Here is a 26,830-nt window from a genome sequence, read left to right as displayed (position 1 = left end):
GAATTCCAGGAAATAGCGCAGATATTCCAATATTACGTAGCTGTACAATGGTCATTGATATTACGTAATAAAAGTGTAGTGCTTCGAAGTTGGTAATTGTTCCGCGCAAAAGCGTATCCATAGGCGCATTTCGCGGAACGCACCACCTATAAAAGAACCCGGGGTTGATTAAACCTCGTTTGATTGCACGTTTCGGAAGGAGAACAGAAAGGAGAAGGTGGTGTGGAACAGATCGCTGCCAGCTGTCACGTTCTTCTTGCCGGGAGCTACGTACAGTCATCGAAGCGTTTCGATTTTAATTAAAGCGCAATTTACGATGTCGTTTTATGGTCATTTGGCCGAAGTATAAAATCGAGATTCGAAACGGGAAAAGAAAACTCGACCAGTCCTGCTATCACCGTTCTTGGGAATTTTTTATAATAGCTCACGAAATTTATCACACGGTTGTATAATAACAAGCGCGGCGAAACAACTTGTTTACTGAAATTGTTGTGAATCAACAGCGGTGGAACCACGCAACCGTAATTAGAATACATTTCAGCGAGTTTCATTTATATGTAAAGTTGTGCAACCATAATTTATAAACACCCAGCATACATCGAATTTCGAATTTCTCCCAAAACGCCTGCGATTTAGTTTCCCCGTTGGCCGGTTTCGGGGCTTCGTCTCTCCTCTTCCGTTGCCTCCATCCGTCATCCCTCTTGCGTCGTTCTGTTTCTTTCGCTTTATTCCCCGGCGACCGATACTGACGCGCGGGCACAGAAGCAATCCTACCGGTTCTCGGTCTGTCGATTTTTGCGGATGAAACGTCAATCCGAAGATAAAACGGTGGAATATAGAGGGATGAAACGCCGCGGCTGTATTACGCGTTTGGCGATCGTTGAGTCGAACCCTCTTCGGGGAACAGCGCGTCAAGGGTTGAAAGTTAGAGGCGCCTAGGGAATCTGACGCGACCGATAATTGAGAGTCGAAATTGAATTAGCGGAACTTCGATTCCTCGACTGGGGGGAGGAACATCCCTCGTGCGACTTAGTTATAAACGCGTTGACTTCCATCGATGTTTTCCTTCGATCTAATCGCCGGATGAAGCGCTTTCACTCTTCAAGGAAGCGTCGGACCCTCTGATGGGACGAAGAATCGAATTAAAAAGGTTCCATCATGGAAACTATCTCCAGGGTGGAATAATCTACGAAAGTCTAAGAAGACAAATTTATTGCGCGTACTGGTAACTTTGAGAAAATTTCTTCTAAGATAAAACGTTTCTTTGTTTATCTCTCGGTAATAATTTCGGTAAAGAATTTTTTTCTCGAAAGTGCGTAGAATTTCGCGGTTATGTCTATTCAACAAAAATGATTGTAATTGATCCCCGCAATCAAAAATAATTTTTTCAGAACGATTTGAAATGGTTTAATTTTGTCGAAAAATATTTCGGATAATCCGAACTTTACTGTAATTCTATATTAAATTAAACCAACCATTGAATAATTTAAATTAGATTAATTCTATATTAAGTAAAATAGAATAGTCAATCATGCTCGAAGCGTTAGTTAAAACTAGGTTAATCTGACGAGGGCCTGGCTAAGGTGCTGCAATCGCTTTTAAAGTGACATTATATGAAAGTTTTACGTCGAACCGAGTATTAAAAACCCCTGATGGCTTTTGTCACGGTGGGCCTTCGTTTTTGAGAAATTTAAGTTGAAAGTTTTTCACACGCCATTAGTTCCGTTTCGTAAAGTGCAACATCAGCCAATGGTTGCAGATGTGGCGGTGAAATGTCCGACTACGACGGTAAAGCTCCAGAGTTTATGACTTTCATATAATGCAATTCCACAGGCGATTGAAGCACTTTGGCCCGGTCCTGTGTGAATTTTACACCGAAACTCGATTAGTGTGATTTGTCTGAATTAAAAGTGATTCGATGCGAAGTGGTTATCGCTCTGATTACCTTACACATTGATTGAATCTGTATTCTAACTTAGGTCTCGATTAAATGTAAGGTATATAATATTACGAAACTCTCTCCCTACCCCCCTTTTCCTTTTCTTCCTCCGTGGAGCAAGAAGCCGCCACAGCGCCAAATCCTCATCGTCGTTCGACCACAGCTTCGTCTCTGTCTTGTTTAATCCATCGCCCCTTTCCCAGACTGGCGACTTTAAAGATTTATCCTGTCCGTGTGTGTTCGCGAGCGCACGAATGTTCCAACACGCCTGCACGGTACACCTTCCAAAAATGCTATCAAGCTAAGCGGCCACTATCCCGCGGGTAGCAGAGATTCCCGAGAATCAGAACGCGGAGCGCATTACCCTGGAATCCCGAATCGTTAGGGGCGTAAAAAAGTAAACGGGGAAAGGGGAAAATGCGCTCGTCGTTGGTTTAGACGTTAGGGGGTAGTGGTGTAGGTGGTCGAAACAGGAACGCGGCGCTAGGCCACTGATTACTCCGAGGAAGCTTGCCTTCCCCGCGGGCCATCCCTCTGATCAACCTGCCCCTCTACGAGTCCTTCTTTTCACCCACAGCGTTATCGTCCCCTTGTGTTCCTTCGTTCGCTACCAATACGCGACGCCCAGGGTCTCACGCTCGAATTCTTACGGTTTCAGATGGAAGAAAGAGCGGCTGCATCGGCTTCGCCAAGAACAGGCGACCGCCACCAATCGTCGGAACTACGCTCGAAGCTGGACGGTATTCGACTTGGTTCGCGTTCTATCGTTCGCGAGTTGTTTTGAGCGCAATTCAACTTGCGCCACGGAGGAAAACGGAGGGCCGGATAAGAGTCGCGAGGACGCGCAGAGGCATCGTTTTGCATAACGAGGTTACGAAGTGATTCGTCCGCGACGTCTTGGATTGCCTATGGAATAGCTTGGAAAGTCGTTCCTGTCCAACGATTGGAAATACTTTTCCATCCCTTCCGGTGACGAGCACGTCCGAGGTATATTCGGGTCCAATCTTCCGATGTTATGGGGCGTATGGAATCCATGACGCTCGAACGCATTGAATATTATAGCTGCAAGATGCACCATAGCGACTTTCTAGAATTGTTCTGGGGAATGTCTCGTTGATATTCAGTGTAAACTCACATTCGTTTCCTTGCGAACTGTTTTAGTCTTGTTTTAATATTTTTTTAAAATATATCTTTCCAGTCTAAAGTTCAATTCATGTTTTTTATTTATTCTCTATTCAATTACAAATGTTATCCTCGTCAATATCGGAATATCGAATATCGAATACCTGATATCTTTGTAAATAGGGGAACGGAATCTGTCAATGTGCAAAATATGAATCAAATTGCAAACGATTGCATGAACCTAAAGCTTCGTTAGTTACATGGTACATCCACCCCTATCATAGACAGTAGATGACAGAGACATTTGTGTCGTGCAGATCTGATTTGTTGTATCGTTTTGAAATACAGCGCTACCTGCGACGATCTACTCTGCGACCTCATAGCTGATCCTCGGCTGTGGCTAAAGTCACCTTCCACGGTTATGCTTCTGGCGTCGCTTCGGGTGGCCGCCAGCAAATGCTGTCATGCTCTTGCCATGCCAGCCGGCGGCCAGGAAGAGGCCGCTGGCCACGAGGTCCTTGAGCAGATCAACGATCCCCGCGTCGCTGACGGGCTGCCTCGTCCTGATAGCTGTTTTCGTTCAGATCGGTTGCGAGGGGTCGCGCGCGAGCTCGCAGATCCGCTACGCCTCGCGGATCGTCGAAACTAAGAGCGGACAGATACGGGGAATTCTTCAGGTACGTATCGATCTTCCTTCCTTCGTTGCAACGAACCCATTCTTTCGAACCCCGAACGTTCCGTGCACGATTACGAACTGCGATCAGACGCTTATTTATTACCAGACTGCGGATGTTTATGCATTTATGGGAAATGTTAATTTTCAACAAACTACAGAATTCAGTTAATATGCAAGAATATAAGAAATACTTAAAGTAAGGTAGGAATTATTATATCTAGGGGTTGAGGCAACCCTCTACAAAGCTCCAATTTCATTAATTTTATTAATAAAAATATGAATTTGCATGAAGATCCGCAGTCTATTTATTACACTTTAACCCCCTACAGGATCATTAACGCAAGTTTAGACCAAACATATTAATTTAAAAACAAAAAGTTACATAAGTACACAAGCGGAGGTGGTCGTTTTTGCAACTTTGAAATTTAAACGAAGGGTATTTTAAACCAGCAACGTAAAAAAAATTGCATTTATGGCTGCCTTGGAATCGTAGGATATCTTTAGAAAAATGAAAAAGCGACAAGCATCCATCATACACTCGGCTTAGTTTGCATACTGAATGCATAATGCGTGTACGTACGGAATATCAAAGGCTTCATGGGCGTGGAGCAGATTGTGTCATGGAAACAGAATCAAGCAGCGAATAAAATTCGCATGCTTAAAACGTTAAATCCTGCGAGCGAGCGATATGAAAACGTGTAACGTACGACAGGGTGAAATTGACCGTGTTTTAACCATAAAACACGTGTCCGATGGAATAAATAATTTCTGATAAGTGCTCGTACTTTACACTCGAAAATCTTTTACCGTGGTATTCATGGAATATTTTAGTGTATCGATTTTTACTATTTTAGGTACACGGCTGGAGGGTGGACATTATCGAACGGAACGGTTACTAGATAAAGTTTGAGTATCCGATACATTGGAAACATGAATACAAAAATTCCAGAGAAAGGATACAGTGATCCCTCGTTAATGTTCGCTGGTTCGGGTCCGCGACAACGAACGTTATCGAGGAAGGTATTGTTTCTAACAATACTTATAAAGAACAGAGGAACAGGTTTTCAACGTTGAAATTATGAATCTTTGGAAAGTCGTGGAGCATCGCCACCATTGCCGGACAAATCACCCCCGTTCGTTTAGAAACGAAATATCCGCGTCACATTTTCGCGATGTCGATCCGTTATTGAACACGAAGCCGATCTGACGTTTACTGCGACAAACGCTACGCCGGCCGGCAGACATCAATTGCGTTTAGTGGATATTCATGTCGACACGAGGAAGGATCGATGGACGTCGAATGATTTTATAAGAGGTCCGGTATCGCGACGAAAGGGGAACGGTAAATTTCCCGCCGTACCAAGGAAAAATCTTTTTTTAAAAGTAAAAAGTTCGCAGCTTTTAAATGGAATTTAAAATAAGAATTTTGGACGCGTACATTTACTTGGATAAAAGTTAAAATTATAGATTTCAAAGAGCAGCCTACAGTGGACAAAAGAAAAGAAATTTGATGAAACCAATGGTTGTAGTTAAAACTAATAGGTATATAGTAATTATATTTTAATAATAGAATTGTTTGAGAAGTAATTAATACGTTTTAATTAATAATTAAAGGAAGATACGCTCGACGCCGAAATTGGGCATCTGTTAACGATTGACGTGCGCGCGCATCGATCATTGGCCCGAGGATCGATGCCTCGTGGTAGCCAAGTTCACGGCCAGCGGTATCCGCGCGTGTTAAAGTTAGAAACGAGTGACCGTAGCAAACCGATTTTACTATATTTCGTCACTCATTAGTTTCTCTCAACTCGTGTATTTACTCTCGTAAATCTGTTACGTGTTTGCCGGTCGCATCTCATTCTCTTTATAGTCATCAATAACATCATTATTGCTGTGTAATTTCAGACCCCCTTCGTTTCCTAAGAGTCTACAAAAAACGTTACGTTGGATATCGATGACAGACTTGTGGATAATGGAAGTTCTGCTGTACTTCGGTCTGCTCGTTGCACGAATATTTCGTGCAATAAAAAAAAATGCAAAGGGACGAAAGGTCGAACGCATGGCCGTTTTCGGTGAACTGCGAATCAGTAATTCACCGAGCGTTTTTAGTCTCGTCGGTCCCCCAGGCGGATGGATGGATAACGAGAAAAGTTTTTCGCCTGGGACGTCCGGTGGCCTTTACATTACGTCGTAACGCGGCGCAGCTCGTACCGGTCGTTTCTCGTTCGCCCATTTCGGTCCATTTCACGCGATTGAGTGCTACGTACGGCTGGCGAGAGAACGTTGTTGTGTCAATCGTTTCGCTACATCGGTCGTCGCTTGCACCGATGCGCAAACAAAGATTCTATATTGAGTGCAAACGAAGCTATCTGTCGCGACGTTCATGGCTTCCAGACAACTCGATCGACCGTACCTGCTGACAGAACGTCAAGAAATTCGAGGTCAGCGATTTTTTTTTATTTCCACCGGGATTTTTAATAACATCGATAGAACTTTCAATTGAAATAAAACGAAAACAAAAATTTGTTAACTGTACACTCCTGAGCTTCGATCGAAAGCAGTCGTTCGTTGACAGCGAATGCACCCGCGAACAAACTCGTTAGGTTTTTTCCCCGAGTCTCTGCGGCCCTCGTTTAAATACTTTCTTCTCTCCAATTTATTGTACGACAGTGGGATGGGTCGAGCAATTTTTTCCGAAGCTTCCAGCGCTAGAATATTTCCCTCTGGCGGAGCTAAAAGTTATCCGTGACCTGGTGATAATGAGAATTACGATCGTATCTGTCCGCGACTGATTTTCGGGCAGAGTTCGCGCCCTGAAAGGGATTATAATGACTCGTGGGTGATGCAGTCCCTTCGCGTATCAGGGAGTTGAAAAATGACCGACTAATTAGGGCTTTGGTTCGACGACGAGATGCGTGAAAAACAAACAGATCCCTAACTCTGCCCCTAACAGGACTCTTTCATCTTGCGATGGTATTACGTTAATCGCGGGACAATCATAGCTGCGTTAGTTGGGCGTTCAAACAGCCTCCATATATGCACTCTCTATAGCAACCTGGCAATAATAATAGCCGGCAGGCAATGCTGCCATAATTACGGCAGGATGATATTACGTCTGCCTCCCAAACGATGAACATTGTACAACGACCAACAATGGTCGGTGTAATAAAATGTTTAGCAATTTACACGGCAATTGTCCGCGACACGAGGAATCGCACGGCAGCTGCCGGCAGTCGGAGATTTCATGGCGACCAAAAACGCGTTGCAAATGAAAACGTCACAATTATAATCATTAGACATTATAAATATATACCTAACTAACATTGCTCGAAGCGTCACCGTGTCTTTCAGTATCTGATAGTTTCGATGTTGCAGCATTTTCTTATCGATTAAAAAATTTTGCTCGTTCTTTCAAGAATCGAATTTACGAGGTATCGACGATGATAGGGTATCTAAAACATTTTCGCGAAACAGTGTAATTTCATGGTATGGCGGTATGTACGATCCTTCTTTCACGGAAGCATTAGCGGAAAATTGCTTGCGTGAACCGGAGCGGTAGAATGCAGCTCGTTTTCTCTATAAACGAAGCACCAGCATCTGGGATTTTCTAGTCGATGTATTTATTGCCGTGACCCAGATCTGCTCTTTAATTCTTAAGTGCGGCCAGTCGAGCGTTCATGCGTCGGTAAGTGCATTATGCAGTCTGAGTTACAGAACGCGCTCGCCTTTTTCCCTCCACAATAGCGTTAATGCCGGCTGCCAGCATATTTTCAGCGAGTGAAATATTTTGTCGCGGATCCGAGCAAATATTTACGAACCTACGGCCTCGTAACTGGCAAGCTTGCAAGACCGTGCTGAAAAACGCAATCCAAACAAATTATTTTAACGCTTCCGCGGTCCGAGCGGTTTTTCTCGCGTGAAATTTCGAAATTCAAACTGTTAACATGCGTCGAACGATTACGTAGCTGTTGCACTATTTTCTAGAACAGCAATTTTTACACACGTTCTCGTCTCGAATTTAATCCCACGCTTTAATAGTTAAAAATACATATTTCTGAAGTTCTCGATATTCTGAATGAGTTCAATATTTTTATTTTTAATCACGGGTCATGGCACTGTGAGCTATATAGCGCATACTTCGCAGTAAATCAGAAATTGGGTGCAGTGGCGTTGAAAGATATGTGAAAATATATTAGAAATTCTTCGAGCAAATCGTCGCTACGGAATGAAAAAAATGTTTGGAACCCGGGGCGGAAAATGTAAAAAAAAGTACAATAACTGTACGAACCATCAAGAACTGTAGCAACGTATCAGAAATCAATCGTGGTGACACGTGGGAAATCGTTGGTCTCGCGAGGATAAATAACGCATCAACGCCGTTGCTTCATAGGTATTTTTACGAACGTACGCTGACGACCGGGCGAATTCGTTAATTTTTAACGCGCTCGAAAAACATACTCGTAAACGAGATCGAATCCACTGGGGAAAGGAATTTTTTAATATTTCCCCCGTTTCTCTGTCCTTCTCTAGCTCCCTCTTTTGCTATGATTTTTACCACGAACAATTTTTTTTAGATACCCGTGATTTCAATAGTAATGAAAAATCATTTTGCAAGCGTTAGTTTCAAGAGAAAACTTTTATCTCTATATTTCACGTTTGACGTTTCGAAAAGTTATTAGAGAATTTGCCTATCACATTCCTCTGATACCATTTCCGTTATTTTATTTAATTAAAATTTGTAACATTGTTTCCCGACAGATAGCATTTTTGGAAATTGATATTTTTACCGAGTTTTTCAGCTAGAATAAAAATGTTGGAATTCTCGGTAAAATTATAACGACGTACAACAGAACTATGATTTAAAAACATTCTGTTATTGATCTTCTCATGTTTCTTCTTCCAACATTATGTAATTTTCTTACAAGAACTTTTTATTGAAACGGATTTGAGCTAGGTTCGAAGTAATATTTGTATAAATATTTTTATAGAAATTACAAGTTTTTCTCACCGAGTACCATTTGGTGATAGTATTTTAAAATATTATGGAACCTTGAAAAATGGGTTCGATGAAAAATTCTTTCAGGATCCATAGTGGGAATGTCATAATTATAAAGTGCTCAGGTATAAGAATAAAGCCTCGGGGCAAAAATTTTGTCACGTCTTTCTAATTCACCCTTGCCCTCTTTATTATTCCCCCGGTCACATCACGGGCCCTCTCGTTAATGGGAATTCGTGATTTTGAAGTCGATGCGGCTCCATCGTCGTTCTCAATGGGAGGATGCAGGAAGAAAAGGAGGACGAGGAACCATCTTTTCCTCCCAGCACCCGAAGGTGCAATTAACGTCAACGCGTACCAAACGAGATTTATTAGCTCTCCGGCATAATTGCTTCCAAAGAAGCTAGCAAACGGCAATCTTTTTTCCCGTACAATTACATCTAACGAAAGCAATTATCTAATTTCGTTAGCACGAATTCTAGGCACCTTAAACGCGCGTTGCGTTCAGAAGATCGAACATTGAAGAGTATATTCGTTAATAACAAGTTCAATATTTATATGGAAATCGTTATTTTCGAGTGAGTTTACGCCAACGTTGCGCAAACGATGTTCGTAAACAAGCGTTTAAAAAATATACGGATATTCCTGATAAAAGCAACTGAAGATTAATAATTAATTTCGCTCGATTTAAACTGTTTGGAGTGCTGGATTAATTATTTCGAATTCAAACACGGGAAATGAAAATTTTACGAACTGCCGCGCGATATATCGCTCGACCTTTTCGTTGCCAGTTTTTTTCGAAAATGTTCTTCAAAAATTGTGAAACATTTATTTGCTACGAGTGACACGAACTCGCCCGACTGGCGTTTCCCGCGTTAAGCGCTAAGAGAATTAAAGCTGCGCGCGAGTATCCCGGCTGATATTTATTAAAACGTAACGAGTTCGTAATATCAATTTTACGAGCGAAATCGAGAAATCCTCGTGTAGATTATTTAGATGCACGACCGTGCCGAAGCATCTGCGGATTATTGCGTTCCAGTGAAGCTCTCGTAAACCAGAGATAATCGAAACGCAGAAGGTAATTAGGTAATTACCCGGCAACACAGGCATCCCAACTACGTTTATGTACATAAATACGGGATTTTCACCTAACTCGATGCGGCTGTTAGAGATATTACTGACAGGGTTCGCCCTATCAGACCTCCGCGCGTCGATTCAAGCAACGAGGCACTTTTGTCGCCGTTAACCACCCAAAATTCATCGATGCAACTTCGAACGGCGCGAATTTATAAACGCCACGTTCCCTGGAGAACCGCCTTGCGGAATCAATTTGTGCAAAAGACTCTAAATTGTAAATCGTGCATTGAACAATGTGTAATACAAAATTACCTGATATTATTGCACGCAAATTGACAGAGATCGTTGCGTAAGGTTCGATTTCGTGTTGTAGGAGCTGAACAACAAACACTTGGAACCGGTGGAAGTGTTTCGAGGCATACCATACGCGGCGCCGCCCCTGGGGGATTTACGATTTCGACCACCGATCTCGCCGATCCCTTGGAACGGTATCAAACTGGCGGATTCCTTCGGCGCGGTTTGCCCCCAACATTTTCCAGACGTCACCAATGACACGGCCGCGTTGCTGCAAATGCCTCTGGACAGGTATCACCAGCTGAAACGGTTACGCATGCTCCTGATGAATCAAAGCGAGGACTGCCTCTTTCTGAATCTATACATACCTGGGAGCGGTGAGAATGATCGAAATTAAAATATACTGTTAAAAATTGTACCGACCTGGTATGCAAACAGTTCATAACAGAGACCACGTTCTATCCTAATAAATAGATAACCACCGATGGAACAGTTTTTTGATACGTTCGGTGTGAAATTTATTTCGCTATATAATTGAAGCCTTTGTTTTTATTCGGAAATTTTATCTCTGATTTATAATCTACTGGTTGCATATAGCATACTTTATCCGGGTGTTTTCGATCGAAAATGGTCGCATAAATATCGCAGAATGACAAGTCAGATATCAGTATAACAAAAAATTGTGTTGATAGCAATAATAAAATAATAATTTTTAATATAGCATTTCTACGATTATAAGGAAAGGTAGACACAGGCAAGGGAATTCTGTTCTTCCCTATTCGAACGCATCCGTAAAAATCGGTTAGCGAGTTTCGTGTTATTATTTGGCGGTTTTGTGAACGCGAATGACAAACGCGATCCGCTACGAATTAAATCGGCCGAACGGATTGCACGCGATAGAGAAATTCAATTTTCGACGAAATCAATAAAAGCGACGTTCTGTACTAATCGCGCCGTGCTCGTTTCCGCTTAGCCGCCGATTAAAGAGCGATATTTAGCCGCGATGGAAGCAGGATTAACGATACTTTGGAGAGATATTACGGAGACCGCCAAACTGCATAACGAGGACGGCCAATTGACCGGTAAATCTCTTTCGTTGAATGCGCGATTACGCTCGTCTATAGTAAGATACAAAGTGATCGCGTTCCCGCGCGACATTGATAATGTTACGGACACGTAACACGTCAAAGCTTCCGTGTGAAATGCAGCGATATTTAATTACGATGTTCGAGCGAGAAAGAATGGAATGTTTTTTTCATTCCTTCGCGAATCAACGTTCGAACTTTGAAGCAAACTGTATTGTTTACGACTGTATTCCCGATTCAAATATCGCCCCTGACAAAGGAAGAAAATGAAGGAACGAGGTCGGGGTAATATTCTGTGAGAAATATATGATCTGCGCACCGGCGCGTTGCCAGGGGAAATTAATTCCTCTGATCCTACGACTTCTCGACCGAAATTTCTCGGTCCTGAATTATTTTAATTTAAACAATTGAACGCCCCGGCGAGCGTTCTTGCCCGTGACGTTTCTCTTGACAAGCCTCGCGTACGTTTCTCCCGACACTGTCAAGTGTAATCGCAATTGTTATAGCGGGGGTCTCGTGCAAGAGCAACTAATTACAAGACAGACGGTCTGACTGGTCCGCTCAAGCACTGTCCGGTTCTACTGTTTTGCCCGACCGTGCGCTTATCTCTTCTACTGTCGCGCACGAAACACGAATAGAATTTAACCAGACACTCGGACCTTCGACAAAATTATTAATATCGATTCTATTACGACAATTAAATTTGGAATCGATCGACCAGGGATGTAAGTTATGCAACGTAATTTCTGTATCGATCGACAGGATTTAACACGCGCCTCTGACTCTCATTCGGATTTATGTTTGTCAAATTCGTGTCAGCAGAATTCCATTTCTGCACCATCGGTACTTACCGGGGTCAAATTTATTGTGGTAATAAAAATCGTGAATTTTTATAGGGTCTCGTGGGGAAGCAGCTCCGTACGCGGTAATGGTGTACGTTCATGGCGAAAGTTTCGAATGGGGAACAGGAAACGTCTACGATGGCTCCGTCTTAGCCAGTGCTGGCCACGTTATAGTGATCACGCTGAACTATCGACTAGGAATCCTGGGTATGCATCATGCTTTTACAAGACAAGGAATGTACATCGAGTTCAATATTAAATAATAATATTATATTAATTAAATGCATGTCCTTTATAGGTATTCAAAAATGTTGGGTTCAATCTTATACTACGTGTTACTGAGATCAAATAAATTTATTAATTTCCAATACAGATAGAGCATTCTTGCAAAGAAAGGAATTTTAGAACATTTTGGAATTTGCATGTTTCGGTAGATAGGGTTAAATAAACTCGATCAAAACAAAACGACGACTAAATAAGAAATTTACCTGACGACGAACGAATAATCTGTGTCGTTCGAATACACTTGCAACAGTTATTTATTCCTTCCGTTGAATCGTGTACCAGAAACGAGCGCCGTTGCTACGCAATAATTACTCCCGGCCGTCGTGTGCATAAATCTGCGCGGGGATTAATATTTCACGGTTCTCTAACTGTATTCAATTACAGTATCTGTAACGTAGAAATACTTGCTGCGATGCCCTGTAATCGAACCACCCACGAATGTCCGATACGTAAACAACTGTATTGCGAAACGTACCTCGATAAAAACTAGATTTCATTTGCGATATAAGTACCAACGGACCTCGACGTTGTATTCCCTCCTGGTGCAGCGTCGGTTTTGCGTTTGTAGAACGGTAAACTGAAACAACAGGGGTTAGGCGATACGGAGATCGGAGACCGTGGAGTGATTCGATAGGATAATAGAAACGGCCAAAATATTTGTCAGGTTCCGTTTGTCGTGGTGTATACGTCGGTTCAACGATGCCTTGGCGATGTTCCAGGTTTCCTGAGGACTCGTCCGTACCCGGACAAGACGCCAGAATCCGGCGGAAATTTGGCCTTAAAGGATATCGCGATGGCGCTGCGTTGGGTTAGGGAGAACATCGCTGCTTTCGGCGGTGATCCGACCAATATCACCTTACTGGGACACGACACCGGCGCGGCGTTGGTGAATTTTCTATTGCTCGCCCCTTACAGCAAAGGTGAGACGCTCTGCAAGTCGTAGATATCGTAAAAGCACTGTCATTTATGAAAATGATGGGGTAAAGTCGTGAATAGGGTAAACAAACTGGGGCCACGCACAGGGTGTGAGCCATTGAGAACCTTTGACCCGAAACGAACGTACAGTAAGGTGCAAAACTACGAACACACGTACATTTTAACAAAAATAAATTTTTTACTCAGAATACAAAATACTTAGTATGCAATCTTCTGGCTTTTCAAAACAAATGTAACATTTGTGATAATTGCGAGTAATTGTTAGTACACTTAATATTTCTGCAAACATTTAATCTTGATAGTTGCTGGCCTATTACGATTTCCAGTTCGAAATGCAAAGGTTAGATCCTTGGAATTGGATAAATTTGACGAATCGCGCGCCTAAGAGGGTCGATTAAACTTGAATCTGGTATTTGATTCGGCGGATGACGAAGGACCGTGCAATAACAAACGGACCCGAATGAAAATCGATTTGGAATAGAGGAGAAATATCTCTGTCGGTTACGATTAGAGGATCCAGCACGCGCGACGCTCGATAGATTAATCGGCGAGAGATTAGCCCCGGGAAACCATCGAGAGCCGACAATCGAGATAGTGGAACATCACGTAAAATGAAAGGGAACGAAAGAGGAAAAATTGCGTGTATCGATCTAGCGCGATGGTGACAAATTGCGTGGGTTCGTTTTGTTCCTGGAGGAACGAGAATGTAGTTTTTTATTGGCATTAAAATTCACCGGTACGGGGGACCGTAGTTGCACGCGAAACGGGCAACGTCGATACGGGGGAACCGGCATTATCGAGTGAAAATAAACGCGAAACGTCGCGGCGGCTGCTGTGTAAATATTCTGTGACGTTATAATATTATTACTCGGGCTCGTTGCAACGTACAGGAGCATTATTCCTCTCCGAAGACGAACAACGGCCCGTGAACCAAAGCAGAGTTAGCGGGTAATCAATGCATAATTGGGGCCAATTTAACGCGTGCATATGTTACTCACCACTGCTCGATGTATCTTTGTTATCGCTACGCTCTAACGAAGCGAAGACTGCCGAATTTCTGATTAATGTTCTGTTACCGTGATCATGTAAACACGCGAATTCACGTAAACGAAACTCCACAGGTCCATTCGGTCGTCTTTATGTTATAAATTGCGATACAAATGATGAATGTGGTACATTTAAATGGAACTATGGTCGTAATAAAGTCACACGATTCAAAAAATATAGGAGGAATGTTGTCGTATTTCGCCAATATCAAGAGATATTCATATCAACCCCTTGCCATACAATTACGTGTCTGATTCGTCGCAAGTTCTCGATGTCAAGTTTCACAATTATGAGGCCACAATTTTTAAATTCACGAAGATACTCGTAAAACAAATCTATTTTTTTCGTGCCCATTCCTTATCCAATTTAATCAAAATCAAATAGTATACGTTTGAAAAATTACATTAAATCGTAGATCAAAGAGTTAAAAAGGTAGTTTTGGTCAGATTATTATAATCAATATCCTCTGAATATACAGATTCAAAGAATTCAGCAAATAATTTGCTACCAAAAGAAAAAATAATGGCTGCATCAGACGTTTCGAAAAGTCGTACATTTCCTGACGCGAGTGTAGCAGTCTTGAGAGGGTGGGGGTGGTAGATAAACGTAGGAGAAAAGAGAAGGGACAAAAGAAGCAGAAGGCGAAACATGGTCTTTCGATATGAACCAACGAGGTAATTTAGCCAAAGTTCCGACGAATTCGCTGGCCCGTCGCTGGAATTCGTGGCCGAACAGACGTATGCCGGTCGTTGAGGTTGCAAAAAGAGGAGGGAACCGGAGTAAAAGTTGTCCGGTCGGGAGCATCAACTTCCTCCGTGCTCTTCGACCCCACTCGAGTGCATTCTAGCGGCGCTTCCACAGACGGATCGAAAAGCCCTCGTTCTCTCTCCCGTTCGCCGGAAGTTAGTCGTCCGGCGTTCGTGGTATCAGGATTAAAAAGAGGCGAAGAGCGAGCGGGATAAAAGCCGCAGCCTCGGACGAAGAAGAGGAGCCGTTTCGCTCGTCGCTTCCTGCGCCCACTCTGGAAACGGAGACACCGCGTTAGCCGCGGGGCGAGCAGAACCTCTCAAGATGTAAACTGTTTGCTGCGTTTCCGGTCCGGCCGGAAGCTCAGAAAAATAGCCAAGCAGCGGAACAAACCCCAAGCAACCCCCTGCTTTCGATCTTCTTTATCTTAGACCTGCTGCGACTAAAGAAACGACGTTTTTTCGCTGCTGGAATGTATCAAGATTGAAAACAAACGAATGGCAAAAATTCTGGTAGGAACTTATACAGAGTGTTTATATAAACTTACAAAATCAAAGTTTTTTATAACCATCAGGTTCGATAAAAGATACAAAGAAACTTACAGCCCACGTATTTCGTAAATATTCATAAATATATCAGAAATTTACAAGGGTTAAAACTGTATGTAAATAGAAATTAGGTAGAACAGTATTGCGTACAAAACTGAGGATTATTATTTTAAACGGTATACCGTGACAGCGCCCAGGTACTTTGAAAAGCAAATCAAATTTCTTTAACGAGATGGTACGCTTAAAACGTGGAATTAATTGGCCTGAAAACTGGTACCGTGCTTGTAACCGGCGGGAAACATATTTTACGAATATTCTGACGGGAAAAGGGTATTCCTTTTTCTCGAAATATGATGAATAATGACAGAATATGAAACCCGTCGACGTGGAAACGAATTTTTCACAGAAAGATGTACTCGAAATGTCATACTTTTGTCCTGTACCGTAACTCTCTTCAAGTCCCTTTGGACTAACAAAAAGAAAAATTTATTGAATAATCTGATATCTGCACAATATGGTCGGCCGTAGTTTAAAATCGACTCAAGAATCGTCGCGTCTGGAAGATTCATAATGCTGGTAGACGTGACCGAGCCGAGACCGTTATTTTGTATTTCACGCGTGTCGTTACCGCGACCGAAACTTGGCGAATCTACATTTCTAAGGCGTAATGACGACTCGACGTTCCCACGCGCGACGTTCCCAATGGCCTGCTGTAAAATTTTCATGGGACGAATGAAGCAATTTGCATGCAGGATGCGACGTTTAATCGCGCTGACGAAACGATAAGAAGCTCCGGGAAGCTCGTTGGAGCCGCCAAGAGATACGAGGCGATCTCGAACTGGTCTAGACAACGGTGTAATATTCGGAATAAAGGCAATAAATTGGATCCCAGCTCCGATATCGGGCCACCGTCCTTTCGAACTTTGATTTACTTTCGATCCACCGCGAGGGAAGCCACGAGCAACCTGCGAAATTAGAAAGCTTTCTCATAAACTTGATCCCCCATGGCTCGTTCCAAGGTAATTCTCGCCCAGAATGCGTTTGTTAGGACTACGTTTCTTGAACTTTACCTATCCACAAATCTTCCTCGACAAAGAAAATTCTGTCCTTCTTATCCCCTTTGGATTTAAACGAGTCTTTCACGAAGCAACGTACTTCTAATTTTTGCATTATAAATATCCTTCTCTTTTATATCACTAAGTTTGCATACTTAGGTATTAGGAATCATCGATACATATATTATTTGCGTTTCTTTCGACGCATAAACGCTGTCCGCAGTCCAACTTTTGCGTTTCATTTTGTTCGAACTAAAATCGAACCTTTCCAATTCCCGTTGTCATCCGCAAATATCATGAAAGCTTCCTTGTTATCGTTACATGCCACCGGTTTTCTGTTTGCATTTAATCTTTCCCGGTCCCGCTAACGGAAAGTATACAGTTCCTCCCGCGGCGTCCTCTCGACTCCTTTCATTTTCTTTCGTTAATCCTCGCCCCCTCGATCCCCCAGTTTTACAACGTTTTTCGTATTTTTGTTCCGTTCGAACGGAACCAGCGATTCGCGATAATTTGTCCCCGCCTCTTCTCCCTTCTGTTCTGGACCAATCGCGATCGAGAGACGAAGTCAACGGCCGTTTTATGATGAGAGGGACCGGAAATGGGATCCCGCCGATAGGTTATCGAGGGTTGCTAATTAATTAAGGCGCGCCAGATCGATCGTTGAAGTTCCGTGTACTTTGGAATTAAATGTTGGTTCTGTTGTAACTCGCTAACCGCTCTCGAGACACAGTATGTTTACAATGTAAATCTTCCATTGCTAACAATTGATAACTTGACGCGATCGACGAGTTAGCTGACATTCGTACTCGTTTTGTTTAACAATATTATCAATAATTTAATATTACTGACAGACTAGTGACAGACAGGGAAGCCATAGATGGATTTATGGGGATTAACTCAAAAATTCCAATTCCGATGCTACGTGAATATTTCACGATTACAATTTTTAGTAACATTTACGCGAATATGTCTGCTTCAGCATATAAACGCGTGTTTCAGGTCTATTTCATCGCGTAGTATTGTCAAGTGGTTCGGGATTAAGTCCGTGGGCCACCGTTCACGATCCAAACGATCTACGCACAAAAGTGGCGGATCAAATAGGATGCTCCACGGAAAACGACGAAGATATCGCCGACTGTCTGCGCGGCGTTTCCCTACGCGAGCTCATGACGGTCAAACTTCCGGAAATCAGGTGAGATAACGACTTGTGGCGAAAACAACCATAACGTAGGATGTAAAATAAAATCAAATTATTCTTAATATGTTCGGCCAACCCTGAGAAAAATTGTAATGGGATATTCTAGAGGCCGAAATAGGACGAAAATCAAGAATACCAATTTGTTGATGGAGGCTTCGTTAAAAAGTTATTAACGTTTAAAGTTTCGCTCGTACTGAATTTTTTTCTCGAAAATGCGCTGGATTTCGAGGGTATATGTTATGACCAAAAATGATTGTTATTAACCCCTGCAACCAAAAATAATTTTTTTAGAACGATTTGAAATTTTGTAATTTCGTCGACTTTCATACATTCTCGAATTTTTTTCTAGAAAATGGGTAGGATTTCGAGGGTATGTGTTATGACCAAAAATGATTGTTATTAACCCCTGCAACCAAAAATAATTTTTTTAGAACGATTTGAAATTTTTTAATTTCGTCGACTTTCATACATTCTCGAATTTTTATCTGGAAAATGGGTAGGATTCCGGGGGTATGTCTATTCACCAAAAATTATTGCAACTGACCCCCGGAATCGAAAATAATTTTTTCAGAACGATTTGATAAAATTTGTAAAATCTCAGTGAAACATATCAACGGTATGGTCAGACATCACAATTTTTGGTAATGAATTTTTTTCTCGAAAACGCGTAGGATTTCGTGGATATGTGTGTTGACAAAAAATGATCGTAATTGACCTCCGCAACCAAAAATAATTTTTTCAGAATGATTTGAAATTTTTTAATTTAATTTTGTTAATAACATTTTAACGAAGCTTTAGTCAAGAAATTGATATTCTTGATCTTCGTCTTATTTTGGCCTCCAGAATCTCCCGTTAAAATTTTTCCCACCCTGAACATACTGACAGATGTATTGTAAAAAAATCAGCGGGAAATAAAAATCTGGTCGCGAGAACGGGACGAAATTAAACCCATCAAAATAACTACCGGGCGACGAGCGGTCGATTAAATCACCCTGGTATACAGTTCCCCCGTTAAACGAACTAAAACGAACCCCGAGCGTTGATCAACTTGTTAACTCCTGTGATCGCCAGGATGAATGAAATTTTTATGTCGCAGGTTCGTGCCTCGTATAGGACCCGGTCTGCCGGTGGACCAAAATAATCCAGATCCGGGCGTGGACATGGAAAGGGCCAGTGACACGTTCATCAAAGTGCCGTTGATCCTGGGTGTCTCCACCACGGAGTCGAATCTCGATTTCAACGCGAACGACATCGAGTACGGTTTCGAAGAGGATCATAGAAATCGCGTTTTACGAACGTTCATCAGGAACGCGTACGTTTACCACTTGAACGAGATCTTCTCCGCGGTGAGGAACGAGTACACGGACTGGGATAAGGCTGTCCTTCATCCTATCAACATAAGGGACTCGACGATGGAGGCGCTCAGCGACGGTCACACGGTGGCTCCGCTCATGAGAATCGCTTTTTATCACGCCAGGAGGGGAGCCAAGACCTACTTCTACCATTTTAGCCATCAGACGAAGGACAGTGGCTATCAGGTCAGTGAGAAAATTAACTCTCGTGCCCCCTCGTCGAATAGTGATTTCAATAGACGATCTGATTATCTGGAATCGATGACTCTAGACACTGGGATAAACCATAGATCCTTTCTAAGGAAGGATACGAAATATTCACGGAGGAAGAAAGTTGTATTTAGAAGTTAAATAAGAGTAGAGTAAGAGGCAACAGATTCCATCGTTCGCTTCGAGTTTTCGTCATGACGCGGCCGTGTCCTTGTTTAACTGCTACCCATGACTCCACAATGAAGCTACTGATTTAATCAAACGCCTCCCCCGCGGCTCGCGGGCGACGCATTACCGCGAAGATCCCCGACGAAGAGGGTGTAAATTAAACGCGTCGTTATCCACTGAACTTGGTTTCGTCGTTAGATTCTCGAAATTTCCTGTTATATTAAGTCGTCTTTTTAACCCCCCCTTCCTTTCTCCTGCCGGCCGAAACGACGCGAACGAGGTGGTTTTTGAATAGGAGATTGGCTTCCCGGCGATTTACCGCGAACTTTTGGCCAAGATTGGTCGATTTCGCGCGTTAATGGCCGTTTCGGGGATGGGAAAATAACTGGCCGATCGTTTCGTGAGTTTTGATCGCCGATAAAAACGAGTCCGTGGAAAGTAGCTGAGAATAATGCTTCGTAAACTGTTTCTCGTCACGTTCGAATTACTTCGTAATTGAAATACAGAAATTTGATTAGAATTAGTCGTCGCGTTTTATCTATATTTATTTGGGGAATTGCGTCGACCATTGTCTTCGAGAAAAAATTATTACGTGAACTTATAAACGAAAAACAGAGATATAATCTATGGGGGAAGTAATTTATCGCGGCAGAGTACTAAACGGTGACTTAAATAATGCGAAGTATTTAATTTGCATTCACCGACACTGTCGATTAACTACGATTAACACGTGTGATTTTATTTCATGAGGACAACGTTGCCTATGAATTTTAATGGACAGCTCCGCTTAATTATCCATGTAATAAATTTATACCTGTTTATTGCGTGCGACAATAAATTTACATCTATTTAATGCGGCAATCTTTCCCCCTTTCTATACACGAATATCAATCTCTTTCAATAATTGCCATCAATTGTACTTTGCATCCCCTATTATCGTTTACGATAGAAACATAAAGCCGGTTAAATTAAATGAACGAAACGACTGTATCTCTTAATATGCGTCTTAATTTAATATTTTACGCTAAACCTATCACGCTCGGTCATATCACCGGTTGAAAGGAAACAATCTTCAGTCTCCACTATCTCAGAACAGCCTTACAACGCGTGTTAAAAATAGTTAAACTTTAGACGCGTGCAGTTCCGAAACTATTAGTGTTTTGTTAATTATTAAGGCTTTGTTAGCGGCGGCAAGGCCTCCCCTTTAAAATGGTTTTTGGTTTTTGACGATCGGACTTTTCGTTTTCGAGATATCGTAATTTATGTGAAAGGGTAATTTTTCAATTTCGACTATCTCACTGTCCGGCTTACGTACAATAGCCTATTCGCGCGTATTATAAATACTAAAACTTTAGACGCGTGCAGTTCCGAAACTATTAGTGTTTTATTAATTATTAAGACTTTGTTAGCGGCGGCAAAGCATCCTCTTTGAAATGGTTTTTGGTTTTTGACGATCAGACTTTCCGTTTTCGAGATATCATAATTTATGTAAAAGGTAATTTTTCTTAATTCGACTATCGCTGTCTTTGTCTTACGCGTCGCGCCGGACCTCTCTTTCTCGCACGTGTCTCGTGACCGAGTTGGCCGAGTGACCTAGTTTCTCCGAGTCACGTGCCGGTCAACGACCTTGACAAGGCCGTAGTAAGAATGTAAACAAACGCCTCGGACCCTTATATCTCCGAAACTAGCCACCGCATCGACTTGAAATTAAAATCGCTATATCTCCGGAACTAATAAAGCTATCGACTCGTTCAAACGCTCGTTTTAAAGGGCATTTGATCCCCTATCTGATGAATGTAAAAACTATTATTATTTATGTTATCTTCCATGTTTATTTTGACTTTTACTTTGACGCTCGACTTGAAACAAAAATTATCATATCTCCCGAACTAATAAAGCTATCGACTCGTTCAAACACTCGTTTTAAAGGGCATATCATCCCCTATCCAACGAATATACCAACTGCTATAATTTATGCTCCCTTCTATGTTTAATTTCACATTTACTTTGACAATATGCACCCAAGGAAGTTTCAACAATCCCTATCGATCATACGACTAATGTGCGATAAAACTGGATTACAAATTGTTCATTTAATTGAAAATTAATATCTCTGCTTTTCTCTCGCGTGTTTCCAATTACCATCCGTAATTCTTTTCCTTCGCTGGAGGTTGCTGTTTCCAGCCTCCGCATTCTTTCTTCGGCTCTTTATACCCTCCCCCCCCCTCTATTTTCCAGTTCTTAACGCGGCCCTAACTCACGGCCGATTCTGCACCCCAACCGGGGTTCTAAATTCGCCGAGAACGCGTTGATTATGGCAATGCCTGAAGTTGCAAAGAAAACTTATTAAACAGGCCGCCTTTCGCGCGCGACATGCTCTCGGTTTAATTAAATTTCGCTTTGTGTCTACGCAGCTGACCGCCATGGTGAATAGACGCAGTAAATTGCTGTTAACTGTAACCCCCGGGCGAAACTTATTAACTCTCGATTGTGCCGTGATTCGCGTTAGTTCTTCTGTTCAATTTCCTAACCATCTCGTGATGTTACAAAAATCCAGTGACGATATAATATGTCTGAACTTTCTTTCCTATCTTGGCCATGGGGTCTACAAACTCATGGTGTTTATTATACAAAGATAAGAGTTCGTCCCTTTCTTTTTCGATTTCAGACCGAACGGTTCTCTAAAATATATCTTCATGCTTACAACAAAGACTAAATATTCTCCATTTAAATATTATTGTTTGATTCAATCATACAACCCATACAATTCATAGCCCTACAATTCCAATATCTTCGTCTGCAATAAACGTGAAACGAGGAACGCGAATATGTTTAATGTATTCAATACGAATGTATACGAAGCCCCGAACATTAACCAAATATTCTTCGACTGTCGTCCGGGTGTGAAGGTCCGTGTGCACCTGTACACAAATCCGTAGCATATCCAGGAAGATGCCGCGCGTGTACAGATGAAAGGGCAACACGACCGTTAACTACATTCAGTTGCTTGCGCTGCGAATTATCGGGAATTGCATCGTGACCCCAGCGTACCGTGGAACACAAACAAAATTGGGCACGTCTCCACGATACGCGCCGCTTTGCAATTACAATTGCCAAGTTCCAGCAGCTGGCCCGTCGAATCGCTAACATAGCTGTTCCCCCGAGCTAAGCTTCCTTCGAAGGAAATCCTGAATTTCTTGTCTTTCGAAAGAGTTCTACAGTTTCCCTAGTACACTGTTATTTACCTTAAAAACTTGTATGGGAAAAAAATCATTGACAAAACGTTCCACTGACGGGTATAATGATATGTATTGTTCCAGCGTTTGGGCAGCATCCGTGGCGAGGATATACCGTATATTTTCGGGCTACCGTTGGTCGCTGGCGGGCCTTTCTTCCCTAGGAATTACTCTCGTCAGGATCAAGGCGTCGCGGAGGCAGTCCTCACCTATTTCACGAATTTCGCGAAGACCGGGAATCCAAACGAGCCGTACAAAATCGAGTCGGTGGATTATGGCACACCGAAGGAGAAAACACGATATCAGGATCTCACGTGGGAACAATATGAAACTGGCACGCAGCAGTACCTAACATTTGGTGCGTTACGTGTCTTACGATTCGAACTATTACTCATCGTCAGTGGCGGATCTACACTTATCGAAACGTGAAACGTACTGATTTAAGGAACCCTCTCCTTCTCTGAAATGTTTTATTAAAATGTGTATTACATGATCTACCTATTTTTATCACCTTATTTGAATTAAGATATCGATATAAGGGGTCAAACTTCATTAGTTATAGGATAGAACCGCCCCTGACTTCACATAGGATTGCACTATGAACCCTTCATAATCCATAATTTGGGTTTGCCTTGCACATTTCCAATTGTTTTTAGCGGTGAAGCCAAGAATGAGAAGCCACTATCGCGGTCACAAGATGGCAGTTTGGCTCAACTTGATACCGCAACTCCATCGGCCAGGCGACGACGACGTCTCGATGCGACATCATCACTTTCGCGAAAGGGGCGACCACTTTTATGCGGGTAAAATAATCTTCAATACCAAACAGATATACAGGATGTTCGGCCACACCTGGGAAAAGTTTTAATGGTCGATTCTAGATGCCAAAATAAGACGAAAATCAAGAATATCAATTTCTTGACTGAGGCTTCGTTAAACAGTTATTAAAAAATTTCAAATCATTCTGAAAAAATTATTTTCGATTGCGAGGGTCAATTACAATCATTTTTGGTGAATAGACATACCTCCGAAATCCTACCCACTTTCGAGAAAAAAATTCAGGAATGTGAACTTTGTCGATAAAATTAAAAAGTTTCAAATCGTTCTGGAAAAATTATTTTTGGTTGAGGGAGTCAATTTCAATCATTTTTGGTCAATACACATATCCACGAAATCCTTCGCAATTTCGAGAAAAAAATTCAGGAAGGTGGACTTTGTCGACAAAATTTAGAAGTTACAAATCTTTCTAGAATAATTATTTTTGGTTGAGGGAGTCAATTTCAATCATTTTTGGCCAATACACATATCCACGAAATTCTACGCGTTTTCGAGAAAAAAATTCATAACCGAAAATTGTGATGTCTGACCATACCGTTGATATGTTTCACTGAAATTTCATGCGTATCTTTAAAGCATCATAACTTCTGAACGATTTGGAGGATTTTAATGTTTCAAGCGGCAAACGACGCGTATTTTGATGGAGAATATATAGAAATTCGAAAAATATTCGGAAAGTTGCTCCTTAACCCCGTAATGTGAGAAAAACCCCATCAAAATGGTCCAATTTTCAAACAGCTATAACTCCTACAATACTGAATATATTTCAATGAAACTTTTTTCTGAGGTAGAGCTCATGAGTACCTCCAAAAAAGTATTAGACAACTTTTCCGTAGGGCGTCAAACAAAATTACTAAAAATTGGCCGAACACCCTACACGAGTTAAATTAAAATCAAAGCCTTTAATGTCGAATTTTGGGAACCGTATTTGGTTGTAGGTCCGGTTCGAGACGAGTGGTATACGCCATTGCCGCTGGTAGGGACGACAAAAACGAGCGCGTCGTCGACGACAGCGTGCAGCACGTCCACGGGCGAAGACGTAATTGCAGAGGACATCACTTCCGTTTTCGACGATTCGGAGGACGACGCCGAACTGCTGCAAAGACTAGCCTCCCGACACTACTACAGCACAACCACCGCCCTGGCCATCACCGTGGGCGTCGGTTGCATCCTCCTGGTGCTCAACATGTTGATATTCGCCGGTATTTATTATCAAAGGGACCGCGACAAGAAGAGGGCAGCGATAGACTGTACGCCCAACGGGCAAGAATCCCTCCCAATGACAACCAGATCATCCATAAAAGCACCGGAGAACCCGAGACCGTCGCAGGAACCGCCACCGTCTTACACCACCCTCGCGAGGAGTCCTTCCATTCAGGAACACCAACAGATGCATCAGTGTCAATCGTTGGACGAGAACGAGCAGGCCAGAAACGATCCAAAATTTGGCCACGGGACTAGCAACGCCATCCTCAAGGATCCGATACCACCGAAACCACCCACGAGAACGACCAGTTCGCTGAGCACCACAGGTGGCACAAACACCATCAAGAAACGCGTGCAGATACAGGAGATATCTGTATAGCATTAGGGGTTGCCCCAAGAGGGCAACGCAAAAGCTAAAAGAGTGACTTTCGTGGACTTTGAGGGCACCACCGAGTCCAAGTTCTGAGGGAGTAATTGGCAAGAATAGAAGGTCTTTGGTTAGATCATGATATGCGGACAAAGATGTTTGGATCGAAATTGAGACGCGAACGAGGAATTACTTGGACGGGCCCTTTCGAACTGCAGTTACTTCCGAGTCACCGAATATAAAGAAATAGTTTGTTGATATACATACAGAGCAAGAAAGTGAGCTGCGATAATGTATCGTTTAACCGAATTGAGAGTGTGATTATTCTTCTAAGGGTTTTAATGTGACGTTTGTGTCGAAGTGAATCTGTAGAGTAAATCGGAAGGTAATTAATCTAAATCATTTATATAGGCTAAGTAACTAATTGATATAACGATAAAAGAATAAAGAAACTACGATGTGTAATACAACTGCCATCTCGCCGAACAATGAAAGTGTTCCTCCGTGGCTCGATAATGACATTAAGGAAATCGATATGTTGCTTCATAATCGTCGATACGATGTCTTGCAGAATAATTTATTGCGATGCAACCTCGCGAGATACATGCGTATTTTGTCACGAATATCAGTGTAACGGGGCGTTTACGATGGAATGAAATTCTAATCGAAGCGAATGACTGACTGTAAGTAAGCAAAACACTATAAGGATTCACGAGAGAGTATTATAACTATTCCTCGTCGGGCCTATCGCCACAACACAATCAGTGTTCTATCAAGTGTTCTTCTCGTAGCTGACATCCAGGATCTAGGCATTGATGGTCATACAATTAGGGTAATTTCTGGTATAGCTGACGATTAGTCACACGGAATATTCCTAATTCTGTTTACACTAAAAAACTTCGAGGTCGTTTGTGTCTTTTTCTATTTTAACTACCGAAAGTCGTGCACGAATTTGCACAGATAATCAATTAGATAATATCTACGTTACGCGATTTGTAGCCAGACAGTCGAGAATTATATCCGTGTTGCTATGAAAATTACTAAAATTATGCGATAACGATTCACGGGATCTACTTTATTGATGCTCTGATACGACGAGCAATTTGATCTCTCTGATTTGCTCAAAACTGGTAAACAAAATTTACGGATTAAACAAAACCACCGTAGCAGTTGTATGTCTAAAGAATTCATTCGATTTATGGGAGAAATTTTAATGGGAGATTCTAGAGGCCAAAATAAGACGAAAATCAAGAATATCAATTTCTCGAATGAGACTTCGTTAAAAAGTTATTAAAAAATTTCAAATCATTCTGAAAAAATTATTTTTGGTTGCGGGGGTCAATTCCAATCATTTTTGGTGAACACACATAACCCCGAAATCCTACCCACTTCCGAGAAAAAAATTCGGGTAAGTGCCTAAATTTTTCGGCGAAAAAAATTTCAAATCGTTTTAAAAAAATTATATTTGATTGCGGGGGTCAATTCCAATCATTTTTGGTGAATACACATAACCCCGAAATCCTACCCACTTTCGAGAAAAAAATTCGAGTAGGTGCTGAAGTTTTTCGGCAAAATTAAAAAATTTCAAATCGTTTAGAAAAATTATT

The 26,830-nt window shown here is 42.0% G+C and overlaps 1 protein-coding gene across 1 annotated transcript in view; it reads left to right on the top strand.

Annotated features, from left to right (window-relative positions):
• The window catches only part of LOC122396734 (neuroligin-4, X-linked-like), a 104,543-nt gene extending 79,175 nt beyond the window's left edge, over positions 1-25,368 (top strand). Inside the window, exons 3-12 of the mRNA XM_043395375.1 lie at positions 2,598-2,926; positions 3,410-3,738; positions 10,184-10,481; positions 12,086-12,238; positions 13,036-13,236; positions 17,649-17,841; positions 18,944-19,385; positions 22,898-23,171; positions 23,470-23,616; positions 24,589-25,368. Of these exons, the coding sequence (XP_043251310.1) occupies positions 3,526-3,738; positions 10,184-10,481; positions 12,086-12,238; positions 13,036-13,236; positions 17,649-17,841; positions 18,944-19,385; positions 22,898-23,171; positions 23,470-23,616; positions 24,589-25,235 (2,568 nt within the window). The 5' untranslated portion in view covers positions 2,598-2,926; positions 3,410-3,525 and the 3' untranslated portion in view covers positions 25,236-25,368. The remainder of the gene's footprint in view (positions 1-2,597; positions 2,927-3,409; positions 3,739-10,183; positions 10,482-12,085; positions 12,239-13,035; positions 13,237-17,648; positions 17,842-18,943; positions 19,386-22,897; positions 23,172-23,469; positions 23,617-24,588) is intronic.
• The last annotated feature ends 1,462 nt before the right edge of the window (positions 25,369-26,830 follow it).

Source organism: Colletes gigas, unplaced genomic scaffold (genome assembly GCF_013123115.1).
Source record: "Colletes gigas isolate AHSC1104 unplaced genomic scaffold, ASM1312311v1 Colletes_gigas_Sc00008, whole genome shotgun sequence".
Taxonomy (NCBI): domain Eukaryota; kingdom Metazoa; phylum Arthropoda; class Insecta; order Hymenoptera; family Colletidae; genus Colletes; species Colletes gigas.
This window is presented reverse-complemented; position numbering and strand designations above follow the sequence as displayed.